General features: G+C 41.5%; 1 protein-coding gene across 1 annotated transcript in view; it reads right to left on the minus strand.

Annotated features, from left to right (window-relative positions):
• Nucleotides 1-19,851, minus strand: part of RPAP1 (RNA polymerase II associated protein 1) — a 79,082-nt gene that overhangs the window by 11,508 nt on the left and 47,723 nt on the right. Inside the window, exons 13-19 of the mRNA XM_015429507.1 lie at nt 17,502-17,636; nt 17,155-17,334; nt 16,507-16,664; nt 16,029-16,208; nt 7,002-7,203; nt 4,337-4,446; nt 345-540 (exon numbers count right to left, since the gene is read on the minus strand). Coding sequence (XP_015284993.1) covers nt 345-540; nt 4,337-4,446; nt 7,002-7,203; nt 16,029-16,208; nt 16,507-16,664; nt 17,155-17,334; nt 17,502-17,636 — 1,161 coding nt within the window. The remainder of the gene's footprint in view (nt 1-344; nt 541-4,336; nt 4,447-7,001; nt 7,204-16,028; nt 16,209-16,506; nt 16,665-17,154; nt 17,335-17,501; nt 17,637-19,851) is intronic.

Here is a 19,851-nt window from a genome sequence, read left to right on the forward strand (position 1 = left end):
GCTGAAGTTGGTAACTGCTTCTACATCTGTACAGTGTTCAGTGTCTTTTGAGTATGACAACAGTAATAAGTGGATTAGAGGTAATATAGTATCCTACTATATAACCATTAACTTTATCTATTCAAATATTTCTATCCTGGCTTCCCACTCCCCTCAAAGGAGCCCACCCAGCATACCTCTGGTTTTACACCACTCTGCCTGATCATCACCACGCCAATCAGAAGGCTCCTGTGACCCTCAGGCTAACACTGCCCCAGATAACAGCACCTGACCAATGGCAATAGCGTACTCTCTGGACCCTTCCCCTACACAAACAGCAGCCTAATAAAATGATGGTAACTCACCTTGCCAATCAGCCCCTTATGGATGTGAGTGATGCTGTTGACAAGGACAAGGAAGGCAGTAAGAAAGGCAAAGGGCGATTTTGAGCCCACTAAACTCATTGGGGACTTGCCTCCAGTGCAACTCAGAGATACGATACTGGGGACAGACTCTGGCCCTGGAGAACAGGATGAGGGATTGCACAGAACTGAGCACCGCCTGTTGGGGGACAAAGAGAAAGAGTGAAAACTGATTGCTTTTTACTGAGAAAAAAGCCACTCATTAAAAACAACCCATGCAGTAAGCCAACTCAAAATAAACAAAATATAGTTGTACTTCAATGCAGCAATGAAGGTAAATGTAATGTTTTGCCAGTACTGATGGATTCTCAAGTGATTCATGTCTATTTTAAACATCACAATAATGGCATTTAGCTCACCATCAATTATTTTGAACAATTTCAGGGTCATGTTTTTATTTGAACAAGCTTGCCTTCAACTGCAAGGAAAATGTAGACTCCCCCACACTGAGTGACAGTAGCTGGATCATTACATTATAATGTGGCCAGAGGTCCTGCTATATATAGTTCTGAAAGCAAATCTACCATATGGGGAAAAAAATCCTCCTCTACAGAGCAGAGAACACCAGAAAAGCTTGCTGTTGCTATTCAGTAATCAGACCGCTTTGCAACACACAGAGATAATAAATATTGGATTTGGTAGTTTATGTATTAATTTTATTTATAGTCCGCCTTTCTCATTGAGACTCAAGATGGATTACATAAAGCAAGTCAGCAAAATCAATGGGATGAAGAGAGCTAATGAGCAATGTAATAGGACTAGGATTGCAGAAATCTGAAAACAAGGCATCAATATTAAACATGACATCTTAAACAATGCAAGAAATGGTATTACTAAAGTAAAAGTATAATGCAGTGTGAGAAAGAAAAAAATACAGCAAGAGATAATGCATATAAGCAGTAAGTCCACAGTCATGTTCTTGCTATTCAGACGTGTTCCTGAATCATTCTGTTATAATGCAGCCCAATTCTTTTATAGCCTTGGATGGCTCAGGCTAGCATGACATCGAAAATCTCAGAAGCTAAATAGGATTAGCCCTGGTTAATACTCTGATGGGAGTCCAGGGTTGTGATGTCGCAGAGGCAATCAATGGCAAACCACCTCTGACAATCTCTTGCCTTGAAAACCCCGTGGGGTTGTCCTAGAGTCAGCTGCAACTTGATGGCTCTGTCCACCACCACATTCTTTTATAAAAATGCCCTCCTGAACAGTTCCTGTTTACACAGTTTGCAGAAAGCCAGAAGAATGGGAGGTTTTCCAACCCCTTGAGCCAAGCCATTCCACAAGCTGGGGTCAACTACAGCGAATGTCTGTGTACAGGCAGTTGTCGATCTTGCCCTTTTGCAAGGTGGCACCTGTAGAAGGCCCTGTTCAGATGAGCCAAGTTGTGGTAGTAGGGCAGAGGAGGAGTGGCGGTCCTGAAGATATGAGGGTCCAAGGCCACGAAGGGCTTTGTATGTGATGGCCGCTGCCTTGAACTGAACTCACTAATTAATGGTCTGCCAGTGGATTGATTGCAGAATAGGTGTAATGCACATGCACCAACTAGTTCCTGATAATAGTTGAGCTGTGTAGCATTCTGCACAAACTGGAGTTTCCAGGTTGATTTTGAGGGGAGACTTATATAGAGAGTGTGTTACAGTAGTCTTGTCTTAATGCTGCCATGGTGTGGATCCAAGTGGCCAGATCAGCCAAATCAAGGTAGAGGGCCATCTTTCAGGCTAAACGAAGTTGGAAGAACGTTTTTTTGGCAGCTGCATGAATGCTGGATCCAGTATAGCCCCTAGGCAACAAAAAGCAGGAGCCCCAACACCCCAACCTTTAAAAATTAATTAATTTCCCAAGAAGATTTTTTCTCTCATGTCACTTGTCTGTGCTTGAATTCGCCTGCCCAGGTAACTAGCTTGGCTAATGTGGTTGGGGTTTGTCTCTGATTTCAGTTAGGCAGCTGAAAGCCATTTTTCTTCAGGGCAGATATTCCACTGCGAAAACTGACTTCATGCACACGCAGCTCTCCGTAACTTCAATTCATGTTATAAATGGGATCTGAGAGCTCATGAATTTATTAATACAAAAATGGATTTTCACCAGCCGGATCTCTGGCTAAGCTGTTGGAAGTGGTGTTGGACTTGGTGCTGAGGCTGTGTTTTTGTCTTTTAACTTAGGTAAGCCGCCTTGAGCCAGTTTGTACTGGCAAGGCGGGGTATAAATTGGAAATAAATAAATAAATAAATAAAAGGATGACTGTCCTTGGGAATTTCAACACACATGCTGAGGCTGCTTTGTCGGGTCAAGCTCAGGACTCCGCAGGCAGGCCATTCCGTAGGGAGGGGACAACTACAAAGAATGCTTGTGTACGGGCAGTGGTTGATCTCTTGCCCATTTGGAGGGTGGTAACAGTAGAAGCTCCTCTTCAGATAAGCAAAGTTGCTGTGGCAGAGCATAAGTAGTATGAGGAACCAAGGTCTGAAGGGCTTTATATGTGATAGCCAACACCTTGGACTGAGCCTGGTAACTGATAAGACAGACAATGGAGTGACTGCAGAATGGGAGAAATATACCTACTTTGTCTAGATCCTCATAATAATTGAGCTGAAGCAGTATGCGCCAGCTGGACTGAGTTAATGTTAAGGCCAGACCTATATAAAGTACATACAGAAGAATGGTCTTGTTGCTTCAGACCAAGGTCCGTCTCAGTCTTTTTCCAAAATAAGCTTGCCCAGGTGCTCCTGAGCACTAAAAAAGAAGGCAAGGAGGTAATGGCCTTCCTCTGTTTACCCCAGTATGTAGTATTCAGAGATATATTGCATCTGTAATGGACACTCCACTTGTACATCGCTGGCCTCCAATCAGCCACAGAAGCCCAGATATTTAAAGCCATTGAGAGGGATGACCCCTTGTCCAGACTCAGCATTCTTTCGCACAAGCAGGTGACACACTCTAATCTGTATCCCTTGGGCTGTTACCATTCAGTGCTCCCCTGATGACTTCCAGAGGCAAAAGCAACAAAAAGGCACATCTCTTTCACTGTGTAAACATTGATAGAAATTCTGAACTGTTTCTCTTCCAGTAAATGTCTTTGCCTCATGTTGTATTATTGGAGGCTCTCTTTTGTTTTTCTTTAATTTTATGCTGAATTTATCCCTCTGGGCCCAGGCACTCATTTATTAATTCATCTGCGCTGCACTTTCACTGAAATTCTAAACAGTGTGGGTTGTACCCCATAAAAGCTTTTAGCAAGAATTCCAAGGTGCCACAAAACACTTCGTTTACAACAGACTAACAAGACTACTTATCTGAAGTTTAGATAATCTTTTTTTAAAAAAAATAAAGGTTTTATTAGCTCCCCTAAGAGCTTTCCAAACAAGAGAAACAGAAATTCTGTCAAGTAATCTACATTCTGCAATCAAAAGCATACATTCATGACTCAGCACTATACTAATAAACTTTGCATTCCACCTTTGTCAATAATGAAGTAGGAAACATAAGCAAAATCATGGACTACACACAGCTTGGTCTACTGGGCAAAAGGATTTTCAGATTTGCCGAGCTGTTTTAGTGGCCTAGTAATCTCCAGTACCATACTACCTCTGGATAGGATGAGGACAGAACACAAGTACCCCTGGCTTATTGATAGGCTTACCAAGTGGCGGCGGGGGATCCGCATGTCTTCACAGGATCCCTGCCACGGGGACGGCGATACGTGGTGCACCCGTGGTCGCCAGGATGTGACACAACGCGTCGCTCTGGCAACGGGGCTGTTTGGAGTCCCGTTGCCAGAGCGACACGTAGCGTCACATCCTGGCGCCGGCGGGTGCACCACGTATCGCCGTCCCCCGCGGCAGGGATCCTGTGAAGACATGCGGATCCCCCGCCGCCACTTGGTAAGCCTACTTATTGACCTGCAGCAGCAATTATACTGGGAACACCTCTACCTGAGCATTTCCCACTGGGTCTGCATGGCTGGCTGGCTGAGCAAAGGCAACACCACCTCAAATGTCAGACGCTCCACTTCCTCCAGGCAGTCTACAGTATTTACTGATGGCTATGGAGAAGACAGAAAAAGAGATTTTATGAAGACTTACATGTGAAGTTAGTAATTCATAGCTGACAAGAGAGTTGGACAAATTGATTTAGTTTCCTTCTCATTTTAGAACACTGCAGGCGCATTGTGTTAACATCTAAGACAGTATGTTTCCATGCACAGATACAATCATCCAACACATCTGCCTACGGATGTTTCTTAAGAGCACTCAAATACAAGTTGTACTGTTGGACAAGGACTGGGCCTTTGATGCAAAAGCTAATGCCAACTGCCTTAGCGCTTCAAGTGAGAGTAAACAATGTCAAGTGTCTGACAAAGCCCAGACAAGGACTCCCCTTCCTTTGTCCAATCACTCTGCTCCTTGTAAGAAAAAGGGATGAGACACTCTGGAATGACCACCTTCTCTGTAGGATCAGCAACTGATCAAGAGTGCCGAGATATATGGAACAAGTGACTGGTGGGGAAAGGGCACTTTCATTTTCTGCTATCTCAGAGTCACCCCCTCTTCCTTGTGTGTCTACATAGACAGAACACACTGCAACAAATACACCCAAGCAGTGTTCCCTCTAAGCTGAGTTAGTGTGAGCTAGCTCACAGTTTTTTAACCTCCGGCTCACACATTTTTGCCTTCGCTCAGGAAGGATGGCTCCAGAGCAAACAAATTTATGCAGCAGCCAAATCGCTCACTCACAATTTTAATGCCAATAGCTCACAAAGTAGAATTTTTGCTCACAGGACTCCACATCTTAGAGGAAACATTGCACCCAAGCAGTGTTGTTTTCATCATTCCACCTAAATCTCTGCTTCAGCTTCCTCTTCCACAGATGGGAGAGGCATAGGCATGTTTTGGAGAAATATCCACATTACTTGCACAAAAATCTCGCTTACAGTCCTCAAACAGTAAAACAAATTCCAAATTTAATAATGTATATTTTCATTTGCTTGGTTATATTGTAAGAACTTTTGACCGTTTGTTGCAAGTAAGATCCTGATGTTTCATCTCAATGACCACACCTACACTGAAAACTAACCAAGGCCTGGTTGTGAAAAAAACCTTTCTTTCAGCTTCATCACTTCTCGAACATCCAAGAAGAAACTATTTTCCATGATGGTTTCACAACTGAATCCTACAGTCCTATCTGAATCTATACAAGTATCTATAACCCAGTAAAGGTTATGTAAATGAACTTTTGATTGTATACCTATGGACTACAGAAGTTGCAACTGAATAGGAAAGGTTACAATGGAATCAACCCTGAGGCTGCAGCATGGTTATCTGTGTATGTTCTCATTACAATGATAGAAATTTCAGTTTACAGAAAGTCCCAAGAGATATCAGACTGAAAGTCCCTGCAGTTAAGCTAGACTTACAAAAGAATTCATTGTTCTCAATACAATGATATCCAAACTAGATAAAACGATCACTGAGCAATTAATAATTAATAAAGCTGTCACTGAATATTATGAAATAATCTTAAATACAATTATGAAATAATTTTAAATACAAATACAATATAAATTCTTTTAACAATATGTTCAGTATATACAAATTATATTGTAATACAATTAATATTCTAATACAGAGATCCCACTAAATAACAATAGTATGGAACCAAGGTTTGCAGCCACAAAAGCCTCAATTGTTAGGTACCTACATGTCATGCGAAGTTATGTCATGTGATGAATCTGAGAGACGGTTTAAGTTATGTGCCCAACATTTAGAAAAGATGTTCTAAGAATCATGCTATAGACATGGGTCCCATTACTGAGAGAGATATTGTTGCGGCTATGAGGAAGAATTGCCGAAACACTCTTAATCCGGGGGCACGTTGCTGGATTCTCTGAGAGCAGGTAGCTGTTCTCCACTTGAAAGTTGATACTGACTGTGGTACATCCTGAGCACTTGTGCTCTTCTAGATTGTTACATAATAATTGAGGCTTTTGTGGCTGCAAGCCTTGGTTCCATACTATTGTTATTTAGTGGAATCTATGTATTAGAATATTAATTGTTATATTAGAATATAATTTGTATATACTGAACATATTGTTAAAATAATTTATATATATTTGACAATATACAATATAAGATAGAAATTACCATAAAACTATATTTAAGAACATAAGAACATAAGAGACGCCAATGTTGGATCAGGCCAAAGGCCCATCCAGTCCAACACTCTGTGTCACACAGTGGCCAGAAATACCAGTGCCATCAGGAGGACGAGCAGTGGGGCCAGGACTGATGGCTTTATTAATTATTGAATCCTCGGTGATTGTTTTCTCTAGTTTGGATATCCATACACCAAGAGTCCCTTCTCTGTCTTGCTTTGGTTCTCGATACAATGATGGCAATTTAACTTTACAGAAAGTCCCAAGAGATTATCAGACTGAAAGACACTGCAGTTAAGCAGGAGTTACAAAAGAGTTCATTGCAGACTGCTGCACTTCCTTCCCTTGACTCTATTTCAAACGTTTTGGAAAATTTGGTGTAGTGGAGATAAGAGCAATCCAGAAGACACTTGCACGAGAGAATGCATCTTTTCCACAGGTCTCACCTGCTGACTGCAGTTGTTGTAATACAACCCCAGGTAGATCACATAGGTTGTTGCAAGAGGCTGCAGTGCCTCCCAGGTATCCAGTTCAGATATTTCTTTCAGACATTTTTTCAAATTAGTTTCAATGAGGGGTCTGAAACCTGACACCTGAGTCCAGGAGACTGGTGGAGGAGGAATCTGATCTCCATCTTCTGGGCCACTCCTGAAAAATGTAACAGAAAAGCAAAATGATCACAAGGAAACTTAAATTTCAATAGCCAATGAACTGTTCAGGTCTGTCCTTTCCAAGAATGGACAGCTTGGCTGGCAACCTGAATTGGTTTCTCATCCCAAGTTTGTTGTACTACAAAGGGAGAAAGCACAATACTCTGATTTTGGGTTAAAGCAAAAGATCCTCTTGCTACATGTATAACAGGAAAGAAGGGGAAAAAACATGAAGAGAACGAAAGAAGCAGCAGAAGAAAAACTAGGTAGAAAATTCTCCTGTGGGAGGAAAGGTTTCTCCTCTGATGTGTCAATCACCTCCCCCCCCCCCAAGTGAATTAAGACCTGTGTGGGCGACAAAACGGCTCTTTTCAAATTTTATGACAAAACCATCTCTGAAGACAGCTGATGGTCCTCTGAAGGTCCTCTATTCTCTTCTCTTTGAAGGATGAACTCAGTAGAATGTCGTCCAAGTAGAAGTAAAGACAGATGACATTCAGCCGAAGAGCTGCCACTAATGCTGCCATCAGTTTGGTGAAGTTCTTGGGAGCAGACGCTAGCCCAAATTGCCTTGCTCAAAATTGGAAGTGCTGGTCCAAAGCTGTGAACCTCAGGAACTTCCAGTGGAGAGGCCAAATTGGAATGTGCAGATGTGCCTCAGTGAAGTCTACTGAAGACAAGAAATCCCCCCGTTCAAGGCTTTTTCAGTGGACTTGAGAGTCTCCATCTGGAACTGATGGCTCTTCAAAGACTGTTTTATCAATTGGAAATCCAGAATGGGGCACCACGTTCTGTTCCTTTTTGGAACCATGGGGGAAAAAATCGAGTAAAGACCTAACCCATGTTGGTTTGAGGTCACCGATTCTATGGCCCCCAAGTTCCTGAAAATTCTGGATAGTTTGAAGAACCCGCTGAACTTTTATTTGATTGAAAGACAGAGGAAACTGCAGGAACCTCCTTGGAGGTGGTGAGGCAAACTCTAGTTGAAAACCCAAAGAGATTGTCCAGAGGACCCACTGATCTTGAACTGGCTGTACCCACTGAAAGGCGAATTTCTGCAGTCCACATCGCACCCCTTTGGGAGTGGTGTCAGCTCTGACTGGGGCATCTGGCCTTGCCCTTGGAAGGTCCAGCCTGAGGACTGCCTGATTGGGAGTTAGACAATGAAGGTTGGAACCTGTAGGAAGGTCTGCTGTGATTTCCGGAAAATCTTCTGTTGTCCTGGAAGCTCCTTGATGATCCAAAGGCCCTAGAGCCATGGAAGGAAGAGCTCAAAACTCCTCCTTTGATACCGACTCCATATTCCAGCTGATTAATAAGGATGGAGAGGTTAAAATATGCCAAAGGCCGCTCACAGAGCTTAACAATATCAACAGAGATTACTGCTCCCTTTCCAATTTTAAACAACGGTTGTCCACCAGTACAAGCAAAATTCTCTCTGTTCTGAACATCCACCTGAAGCACAGGTGGCACAGATCTGTCATCCAGGAACCCTGGAGCTGCTCCACCATCGCATGGTCACCTTCTCCCAAAACAGCAAACTGGAGAACAGTCTATAATTGGATATCTCATAATTAGTCAAGGAAGGTTATCTAAGCAAGTATGTCACCGCTGGATCTCGCCCTTGCCACGGGTCCAGCTAGAGCAGAGGGCTGCAGCAGACTGGAGAGCGGGCAGCCTTCAATACTGAATCACTCAAGAAGTCCCATAAAGTTTGCAACAACATGTTTTATTCTCAGTCCAGCATACATCCAAGGTCATGCTCAAAGTACTTACATCACTACCTGGACCTGGCCACCTAGGTTCCCTCAACTCTCCATGCAAACAAGACTGCCTTAGTTATTTGCTAAACTCTTCTGGAGTGTCTGCTGCCTCCCCTTAGCTCCTCAACACGGCCATCCTTAAATCTTCCCCTGTCCTTAAATCTTCAAACTGGGTAGCATGGGAGGGACCCCGTCCCACACTGCCCACAGCATCTCCTTCCAGCTTAGGGGAATGCCCTACCCATACTGAGTGCCTCCAGCTCCCAATAACCAACTGCGACTTAGCCAGTGGCCTTCAAGCCACACCTGCGCTATGGGTTTGCCAGCCCCCACAGGTCCTCATTCTCATCCCTTAAAGGTGTCCGCCCTTCCCATGACCTGCCTGTGCCACAGTCTAGTAACTGTTTCACTCAGAGGACTAGGGAAAACCCTTTTACTCATCAAAGCACTAATGACTTAACCAAAGGTTCCAATACCTTTTTCTGAAGTGAATGAGCCTGAGGAATCTGTTGGAGCCTGAGGAATCCCTGTGGAATCCTCCCCCTTCTTCAGCAAGCAATAATTTGTTGTTGCATTATAAACTATGCTTTGATCTCTGCCCTCCAAAAAGAATTCTAAACCCACTTTAATCTGGTTTAGAGCACAGAAAATAAGCCATAGTTTGCAATTTGGACAAAAAACGATGGTTTGCCATAGCCTCATTCAATTTCATAGTCATATGCAAAGAGAGGAGGGCGGGGAAGGAGAGGGGAGAAAGCACACAAAAGCACAAGGATTCTCCAGGTTCACTTCCCACAATGACAAACTCATATATTTTGGGGGTTTTTTTCCTTTGTTTGTTAAAAAGGTTCAATAAAATTTAAATGAAAAAAAGAAAAACAGACAAACGAGAACCTGTTGTCTGACAAGAATATGGTATCAGTTCTGAAGTTCATGCACTGGCTTCTTCAGCACTTCCAGATACACAGTTCAAAAACTAGCTTGGACTTATCTTTCTCCCTTTGAGCCAGTTGCTTTTTTCCCTGGAAATGCCTTAGTAGAAAGTTTCACAGGTATATCAACTTAGGCATACACTAAGGTTTCTCTTGTGGAGTTCGCTTCTTAGAGAAGTTCTTCTCAGTGTAAACTTGCTGGGTTTCCAAACTAATCTAAACTGAAGATGTTTTATTGTGCATACTGGAATCATTAGAAAATGAACATGCATGTGTTAGCCATCTAGGTCGCATTTACCCAGCTAAAAGATGTTATACCTGCAACAGCATTTGCTGCTAAACACACCGGTCATTAGCTTCTATGGTATAAGGTGAGATTCTTACCTGGTGTGTATCTACAATACCACTTCCCATTTGCTTTATTTCAGAGTGCTCCTACACTTGCCCTACTTGCACAGTTTCATTAGAGCAGCCTACAGCTCTTCACCAAGCTGGTTATTCACACCCACCCAAATGATTATGTGTTCAATCAAATTCACTGCCTACCTCCACTTCACAGGAATAAATACAGACACTCACTGGACTCAATACTGAATCCCCAGGGAATAACATCTATTAATTTCATTCTTCTACAAAAGTCTATTTCCTCCCACATCCAGGGAGGAATAGAATGGAAGGAGAAGTAAAAATATAATAGAACACGCAGGGGAAAAAACTGTAGAACTATCAGGATTCCCCTAATAAAGGACAATTGATGTGATACAACTGGTGCACTAAGAATTTTGGCTGCAGAGTGTTTGGTACCATGTTACACATGGAGAGACATAGTCATGTGATAGCTTCTCTAGGTTTCTTGCCAGATTTATTTATTTTATTTACTCAACAGATGACCGATGAAACTTTTAAAATTGTTATAGACAGACAAGAAACAAAAGTAAACAGTGACAGAAATAGAATCAGAAGTCTAAATGCAGTGCTTCAGTGACTGGCACATAGAGACAAAGAAAACTATTATAATAAACAGTGTAAAGAGACAGAAGAGAACAAAAAAAAGAAGAAGAACAAGAGATCTTTTCCATAAGATCCATGAAACCAAAGGGAAATTTAAGGTATGGTTAGGCATGCTGAAAGATCAACACGGAAATACATTAACTGAACAGGACAAAATAAGGAAAAGATGAAGAGCTATACAGAAGAGATGAAAAGATGACAGATTGCTTCCAAGAAGAAACTTCTGAAGAAGAACCTGCAATTTTAGAAAGTGAAAGCGACACTAAAAACAACTGAGAGAAACCACCAGAGGTAGATGGTATATCAAAGGAGCTATTCCAAACCACAGAAAACAAGTCCATCAAAATTTTAACAAGAATATGCCAACAAATATGGAAAACAAAACAACAGCCCACAGGCTGGAAATGCTCGATCTACATTCTAATTCATAAAGAAGGAGATGTCAAAGACTACAGCAACTATCAGACCATCACAGTAATTTCTCAATGGAGTAAAGTGGTGCTCAAAATCTTACAACAAAGACTTGTTATCATATATGGAACAAGAAATGCCAGATGTTCAAGTTGGATTCAAAAAAAGGAAGAGGTGCTAGAGATATTGCAAATATATCTTGATTACTGGACCATATGCGAGAATTTCGAAATAAAATCATTTTGTGTTTCGTAGATTACAGCAAAGCTTTTGACTGTGTGGATCATGAAAAGTTATGGTTGGTTTTAAAAGAAACGGGTGTGCCACAACATCTGATTCTTTTGCTGTGCAACCTATACTCTGCACAAGAGGCTACTGTTAAAACAGAATATGGAGAAACAGAATGGTTTTCTTTCTTTTTTTGGCCCCCCGGAGGGGATTTTTTATTGCTTTTTTAAATTAAACTACAAACTACAAAGAAATAGGGGAGGGGAACTACAATTAGGGAGAAAGTAAAGATAACCACTACTGACTAAAAACCCAAGAGAAGGAGATCATTAAAACCGCTTAAGTACAAAATCATTCCTTAAATCACTGATATCTTTTGAACTTAGTCAGACATGCTAAAATATCTTTTAACACTTAGATTTAACTGTTAGAGAGAGAAACCCCAGAGCATCCCATTATTAAAAACCATATTTTCAAGGGCACAATTCAGAGTCCTTCAGCCTTCATTTTTTCTTTTTTTGTCTTTTCCTCAGTTTATATGGACTTTTAGGGGCAGCTGCCCCTTTTTCAGAAAGAGAGTCCTCTCCAGATGACCCCGAGTCCAGCTTGCCACTGGACTTACTGTCCTTCTCCTCTTTATCCACCTCCTCTGGCTCGCCCAACTGGATTCTCAAAAAATCCCGTGCTTTGTAAACAGAGTCAATCTTTTCTTTTTTATCCTGAAGTTTGAAGGTTACGCCTTCTGGATATAACCACCGGTAGCTAATTGCATTTGTTTGAAGAAAAAGAGTTAAATCTTTATATTTCTTTCTCCTTTGTCGTATTTCAAATGGGATGTCTTTCAGAATCCTGATGGTGTCCCCGCCGTCGCTCTCAGGATAGAATCCCTCACGTGCCTCTTTGAGAATCTCATTACTATTTCCCCAGGCAGATTATTCTTCTTTATGTATACGGAACAGGGCCTGTAGGCCACATCCATTTCGCTCATGAGATACTCCGCCTTCAAATCTGTCACTGGGGCTAATGCTTCACTCATCACTTGCTTCAGATTCTCTCCTTTGAATTCTGGGACACCTTGGAATCGGAGGACCAAGTTTGCCTTCTCCATTTGTAGCTGTAAAAGTTGTTCTTCTGTAGAAATTTGCTTCTTTTCCAACCTTTGCACCTTTTTCTTCACCTTTTGGGTAGTGGCGTCAACTTCTTTCACTTTCTCAGCTGTTTGCTCCATGATTTTAAGAGTCTCATTCAATTGAAGCTGCTGAGTAGTGATGCTTTGGTTCATCACTGACAACTGTTCCTTGAGATTTGTCATCTGGTCCAGCAGGGGGCGCAGGGATTCTGCCAACGTTTTAGCCAACTCGGTGGTTGCTTCCAGACGAGGGTTCCCATCTACTTTCGCTTTTAAAAGTTTTTCTTTCTCAGTCCTCTTCCCCGCCATCTTTATGGATTGTTTACTTTCCGAAGATTTGCTAAAGTCTCTGAATATACGCTCATCCACGCCCTGGTAAGACTCTTTCAACAGATTTCAGGGTTTTTGCTTCTGCTCCCCCCTCGGCTCTCACATTTAAGTTCATGCGCATTGGAGGGGCCCCTCCTCTGCTCACTTTCTTTCCTAGCCCTTGGGGTGGGAGCTTTCCTTTTAAAATGTAAATTACGCTCTAATCTGACTCACAGTTCACAGTCGGTCTTGCGACCTCGCTATAGCTCCGTTTTAACCGCTCGATTTCCAGCGCTTGTCCTGGTCAGCGTCACTAGTTCCATACGGACACACAGCAGGAGGACCATCAAGACGGAGAAGCGCCTCAATTTCCCAGCATTGCGCTGGCAAAGAGGCCACCTCTCAAAAGTCCCCTTTCAACCAGTCTCCGGGGGGGGGGGTAGCGAGACCTCGCCCCCACCCTTTCTGCTGGTGCGCAGATTTCATCCCCGGGAGGTCCGGGAGATGAGTCTGCTCAATGTGTCGCCATAAAACAGAAGCTGTCGAGAAACAGAATGGTTTTCCATTTGCAAAAGTGTCTGACAAGGATGTATCTTATCTGTTCAATCTATATGCACGACATATCATAAAGAAAGCTGGATTACATTTGGATGAAGGGGGAGTGAAATTTGGCCAAAAGAGCATTAACAATTTCAAATATGTAGATGATACCACATCACTGGCAGAAAACAGTGAAGACTTGAAACAACTACCGATGAAGGTTAAAGCAGAAAATGCCAAAGCAGGATTACAGCTGAACATCAAGGAGATAAAAAGTAATGTTCTGCTATTTTCCTGTTATTTCTCATTTTCTTTCTTTTAATCAATTTTTTTAAAATTCGGGGGGGATATTTGACACAACATAAACAATACAACTGGATTACAAAAATTAGAAAACAATATAGTGCAAAGAAGATAATACATACAATCAACCATGCAATAAACTACAGCCTTATTCCTCGATAAAACTTTCCTCCTGAACAATTCCATTTTATTTATTATGTGGACTGTTAGTGAGCTATCACCATCTTCAAAACCTTCCTCACAAATAAGAAAACCAAAGGAGCTCTGTAATGACCAAAAGACTGCCAGTCACCACCAGAAATGGAAATGCAGCCCTTACAGAAACAAGTGCAGAGGTACCAAAGGAACTCTATAGTACAACTGACTCATATCTTTGCTTTGATGCAGCCTTGCAAACAAATTCTGAGGATCACTAAATGCCTCCTTAATTTGTCTCAAGCATTTGATGATGTAGGCTAATAAAGTAAACAGCACAGCCTACAAAAGCTCGGGATGAAGTGATGTCAGGATGCAAAAGGCTATGTGCGTAGATCTGGAAACCCAAGTGCAGGGTGAGAGATGCCTTAAGTTTTACTGCAGCAATTTGCATGGCTGCACGGGCAAAGTGTTTCTGTTTGAAGGCAACACAACTGCTACCTTTAGTGCAACTGGCTGCAGCAATATGTTCCATGTCATCTTTAGCTGCAGTACTGAAGTCTTTCATTTGGATCCTACCACTTTTTCCTTTTGATCACTGCGGATTCTCTTTCTTGCTGTAATACCATCCCACCAGCCTTCTGTCCACATGGATCTTGCAATCACTGGCACAGCTTTTCCAGTGGTCAAAAGGGGCTTTTCTGGTGGAAAAGCTAGGAGGATACAGCCCTTTGTTTCTAAGATGCCCCAAATATTTGACTATTTCAAACTGCCTCCCTCAACAGGTTCTACAATGTAAAATTGCCTCCAGTGAAAGGTGTCACCGTTCCTGCTTTGTATTTCTCACACTATTGAAATGTCAAGTATGATATATACAGCTTTTAAATATAAAAAATTTAAATTATCTTCACCTTTTGCATCTAAACCACTATGATTATTAAGGCTTTTTGCTTTCTGCCATTTGCACAATGCACTATTTATTTTAACTTCACTTATTTTTAAACTCAAAAGAATTAAATAGTTATTTTCCATTTGCATAGGATTTTTAAAAATGTTTTCAACAGGGCTTTGTGTTTTATAATCCAGCACTGCAATTAAGAGAACCACAGGGAAGTAGTAATTCCAAGATGCATTTTATAAAATCAAAGAAAGCTGCTTTATAAACAATATCAGTTTCTCCTGTTTCCCCTTCCTATTTTGCAGATGACTGGCCAGTCTTATAGTTTTAGATCCCTTTCTTCACATAAAATATCACTTTACTGAGACAGGTAAGCTATAACTCTGCAACCAGCTGGAAATTGCTTGAGTTTATTTCGCAAAAAGCAAATTCATTAACTGCTACTCTCAAGCTAAGAAAGAACTCTCTTCACTTTGAGCAGAATTTCAGCTGTCTACTTTATACCAAAGAGTTTTTCAAGCATTGCAAATATCTGACATGTGACAGTATTCTAAAATCCTACAAAAGAATTTACCATAGTGCAAGGCCAAAATGAAATCTCACAAACTCATTTTCCCTCCTCAGGTGCTTCTTTGCAGAGCCTGGTCTTATAAATAATCTTTGCCCTCTTCTTGTGGATAATGCAACGCTGCCTTATACTAAGACAGATCACTGGCATTTCTCATTCAGTAATTCTGAATGGTACTCCAGGGTCTCAGGCAGAGAAAGTGTCTAACATCCATTATTTGACATTCGTTACTTAGATACTTGGGACAGAGGCCTGTGCTCTACCACTGAGTTATGGTCTTCTCCTCTTGATCAAGCACTTCAAGACTTCCTCTGTGCCATGGTCTGTTCCAAGTGTTAAAACCTAGATGCATGCAGATTATTCAGGACTAGATGCTGGGATAAAACTAAAAGCTACAGCCTTTGCTGTCACACTTTGCCTGTGAGCTTCCGCGTAACTACTGTTGGAATGCCAGACTTGGTGGAAAGTAAAGCAAATTCACCAAATCGGACAGGGATGGGGTCATCGTCACCAGAAAAGGATAGAGATTTCCAAAGAGATGCTGAAGAACAAGGGCCAGTGTATTTCTGAGCTATAGCAAGAGACAATCATAGTACCTGCTGAGCTGGGCCTGTAGTTCTGCTCTGCAGCCTGCAGTTTGCGTTATTTGAGAAAGCAAGGTCACTATGGCTGTGGCTCTCTCAATAGAAAGGTTATACATAGATTTATTCTCTTCAGAGCTCTTCACCAAGTGGGACAGGAATGGGATCATCTTCACCAGAACAGGATAGAGATCCCTGTGATTAAAGAAAAGAGGGGAGGAAGGCGTTATAAGTAGAGACGTGACATTAGCCAATAGTTCAAAACACTTAATTTGCTCCCAACCAGAAATAAAAATTCCATATTCATAAAGTTCATCATGAGCAGAAATTTATAAATTACATGAGATAATTTCTTATAATTACTTGGTAAATCAACTATCTGCTTTGCCAGAAGGAAAGAAACAAGAAAAGAAAATTACTTATTTCAAGCAGGTTGCCATCTTGAACACAGGAACACTGGCTTACACACCAAGTTATGAAACCTACCCCATACCTGTAGAGATCACAGGCCTGACCATAGCCAGCTGCTACAGCCCACAAGCGGAATGCTTCAGTGCTCAGCCTTATGGCCTCCTCTCTCATCAAAGACAGGTCTTTGGGATCTTCTGCTACGAATCGACTCAGCCGATTCTTCATCTCATGCTTATTAAGCTGTGAAGAATAAACAGAAAGTTGAGTAAGACACAGGGGAAGGGGAGAAAAGGACACCTCAATATTCAGGGCACAGAAGGCTATAGGAATATCCCTACAATAGCTGCATGGAAATGTGCTGAAAACAAGCACGGACACCACTCTCCCTACTATCCACTGCTATCTGACTTCCATCTTAGTGTCCTTCCCTTAACCATTTCCTTCCTGCCTTCTACAATTGCAGTGCTGCCCCCCACCCACTGTAGGGATGCTTCAAAGCCCTGAATCTGGAAGATTTGCATTACTTATTCCAAGTGCTTTTTTTGTTTTTACAATGTGCCATATTTGCATTTATGTGTGAATGTACCAAGTATACCAAATGATCATCGAGGAACCAGCCTTTTAGTCTCAGTGCCAAGTGTTAATCCCACTTGTGCCTCCGTGATGAAGTGGAAGAGGTGCTGGTGGCCAGCTGTTCGTTAGAATTACAATTTACAGTAACTATACTTACCAGCCTGGCAGCTGCATTCCTCCCTCCGGAGGCCAGGACTCTAATCAGCTTCATAGCTGTGGCACATGGAACTCCATACACACTAGCAAGAAATTGCCCCGGTTCAGCTGCTCTTGGATCCCACTGGGTAGGGATGAACTCTCTGACAACAGTCTCAATCAGACGAGGGCAATCAAGGACCTGCAAACACACACATACAAAAAACTAAGAACATTTTTCAGCTCTGCAAATACGAACCATCTGACAAAGTATACCAAGAGGGCTGGGGCTGGTCTCCTTATGCCCTTTTCACTTGCTCCATTTACTCACTGCTTTCTTGAACCAGGATGCACAAAGGGGAGTAGTACCTGATTGCATACTTCTGTAGAGTGCCTTGCTATGCGGATGAGAATATCTAGAATCTCCAGGACCACCAAAGGAACAGGCTTCATGACTTCCAGAATGTATCTCAGGCGGTGAAGAATCTTGGTCTTCAGAAGTCCCTTGGAGACAAGAGAAAATAACTGGATTATTTTTTCTTGTCAGATGTTTCAGCAGCTGATAGAACTCTCTAGTGTAAAAATTGTTCCTATTTTATATCCAGAAGTTAATCTGTTCCCAAGAAGACACAATGACTGAAGAGTCGGAGAATCCAAGAATGATGTTGGTACGTGAACCCAACAACTTATCATCAATGGATGACTTGTATGTGTGAAGCAGTTACCTCATAACAATCACCAGACAGAGCTTCTGTGTTCACTGAACCACAATATATTTCAATTGAGGCAATCCATGCATTCAACCACAATACAGTGAGGGATATTAAACTCTTGACTGGATTCAGAGATAACATAACTGAACTTAGACAAATATGTTGCAATGTCTAAATTTTGCTCTTCCACACTAATTCATCTTGCGATTCCTTTTTTATTGCAGTTATATGAAATATGAATAGGGAGGCTGAACTCTATTTTCCCACAGCACACATTATCTTTGAGTTTCACCTCTCAGGATTACTGATGAATGGAAAAAGAGCAGAGAGCTTGCAAAATATACAGTGATTAAACTGAATTGCATACAGCTTCTCACCTTGAATTTCCTACAGCACATTTTGTAGGATTCAGCAATCACAGCATTTATGAACCAATTCCACCATTTCCTTTAGAGATTAATTTTTCTCTCATTAACGCAAATAACCATAAGCAATTTCACTCAAGTTATGTTATTTTACAAAAGAATAATAAAAACATGAGCTATTCCAAAATTAATGCTTGCTTTCAGCCATATCTTAAATGGGATTTTCCTTAGCCACTCCGCAATGCAAGGCATTTTACTAAATTAGCTATTAGTTGTTTTTCCCCCTGCTGCTAATTTATTTCTTCAATGGGTATTTCATCATTCTTACATGGATGATTCATTCTTGGTACAACCTATGTGAAGTGCCTTCAAATGGCTTCTGAATTATGGCAATGTCCTCCAAAACATCCTATCATTAACAGCTTTGCTCCTTTACTGAATCAATCCATCTCATGCTGGGTCTTCCTCTTTTCTTGCTACCTTCAACTTTTCCTGGCATCATTGTCTGTTCCAGTGACTCTTGTCTTCTCATGATGTGATCAAAGTATGAAAGCTGCAGTTCAGTCATTTTAGCTTCGAGGGAGAGTTCAGGGCTTCCAGAAGACAGAGAAATAATTAAGCAACAAATCTGGGACCTGGTCCTTCAATCTGTTAGAATTTGTTTACAGTGGTAGCCTACTGCAATGCAGCATATCTCACTGCCTTAGAGATAACTAAGTACCAGAGAACCTTCACTTGGGGCACATTTCAATGCCTTGCCCTCAGCTTTTCTGGAAGGCAGGTATCTTTGCATTCCTTATTTCCAATGGAATTGCCCTTGCTAAATGGGAAATGTGGAGACAGTGGATCACGTATTATTACACTGTCCCTACTCTATAATGATAAACATTCCCAATGTATTATGCCAATTTTAATAAATTCCCCAGGAAGACTACAGTAATTCTATACTTCCCTCCTCCTTTCAGACTCCTTTAAAGAAATTACTCATAATGTTGAATTATAATGGCACATATAAGGTTTTTTGTTGGTCTTAGTATTGTACATGGTAGTTTGGAGCCGGTTTGGTGTAGTTGGTAAGTGCGTGGACTCTAAACTGGGAGAACCAGGCTTGATTCCCCACTCCTCCATTTGCAGCTGCTGGATGACCTTGGGCAAGCCATAGTTGTCAGAGCTGTTCTTGAAAGAGCAGTTCTCAAAAGAGCTCTCTCAGCCCCACCTACCTCACAGGGTGTCTGTTGTGGGGAAGGGAAGGGAAAGGAGTTTGTAAGCCACTCTGAGACTTCAAGTGAAGGGTGGGGTATAAATCCAATCTATTATTATTATTATCATTATTATCATTATTATTATCATTATTATTATTATTATTATTATTTTTAATCATGTATCAAAATAAAATGAACTAAACTAGGGAGAGTCAAGGCTTGATTTGATCTAGATAGAACATACTTATTTGTCTTTTTGGTAGTCCACGGTATCTGCAAAACTCTCTTCCAACAACACATTTCAAATGAATCCACTTCCCTCCTCCTCTCAGCTTTCTTCATTGTCCAACTTCCATCCCCATGCATAGTAATGGCGAATATTATGATATGAATCATCTTGCCCACCAGTGAAAAATCTTTAACCCTTAAAAATGTTTTC

This window comes from Gekko japonicus, unplaced genomic scaffold (genome assembly GCF_001447785.1).
Source record: "Gekko japonicus isolate JY-2015 unplaced genomic scaffold, Gekko_japonicus_V1.1 scaffold251, whole genome shotgun sequence".
Classification (NCBI taxonomy): domain Eukaryota; kingdom Metazoa; phylum Chordata; class Lepidosauria; order Squamata; family Gekkonidae; genus Gekko; species Gekko japonicus.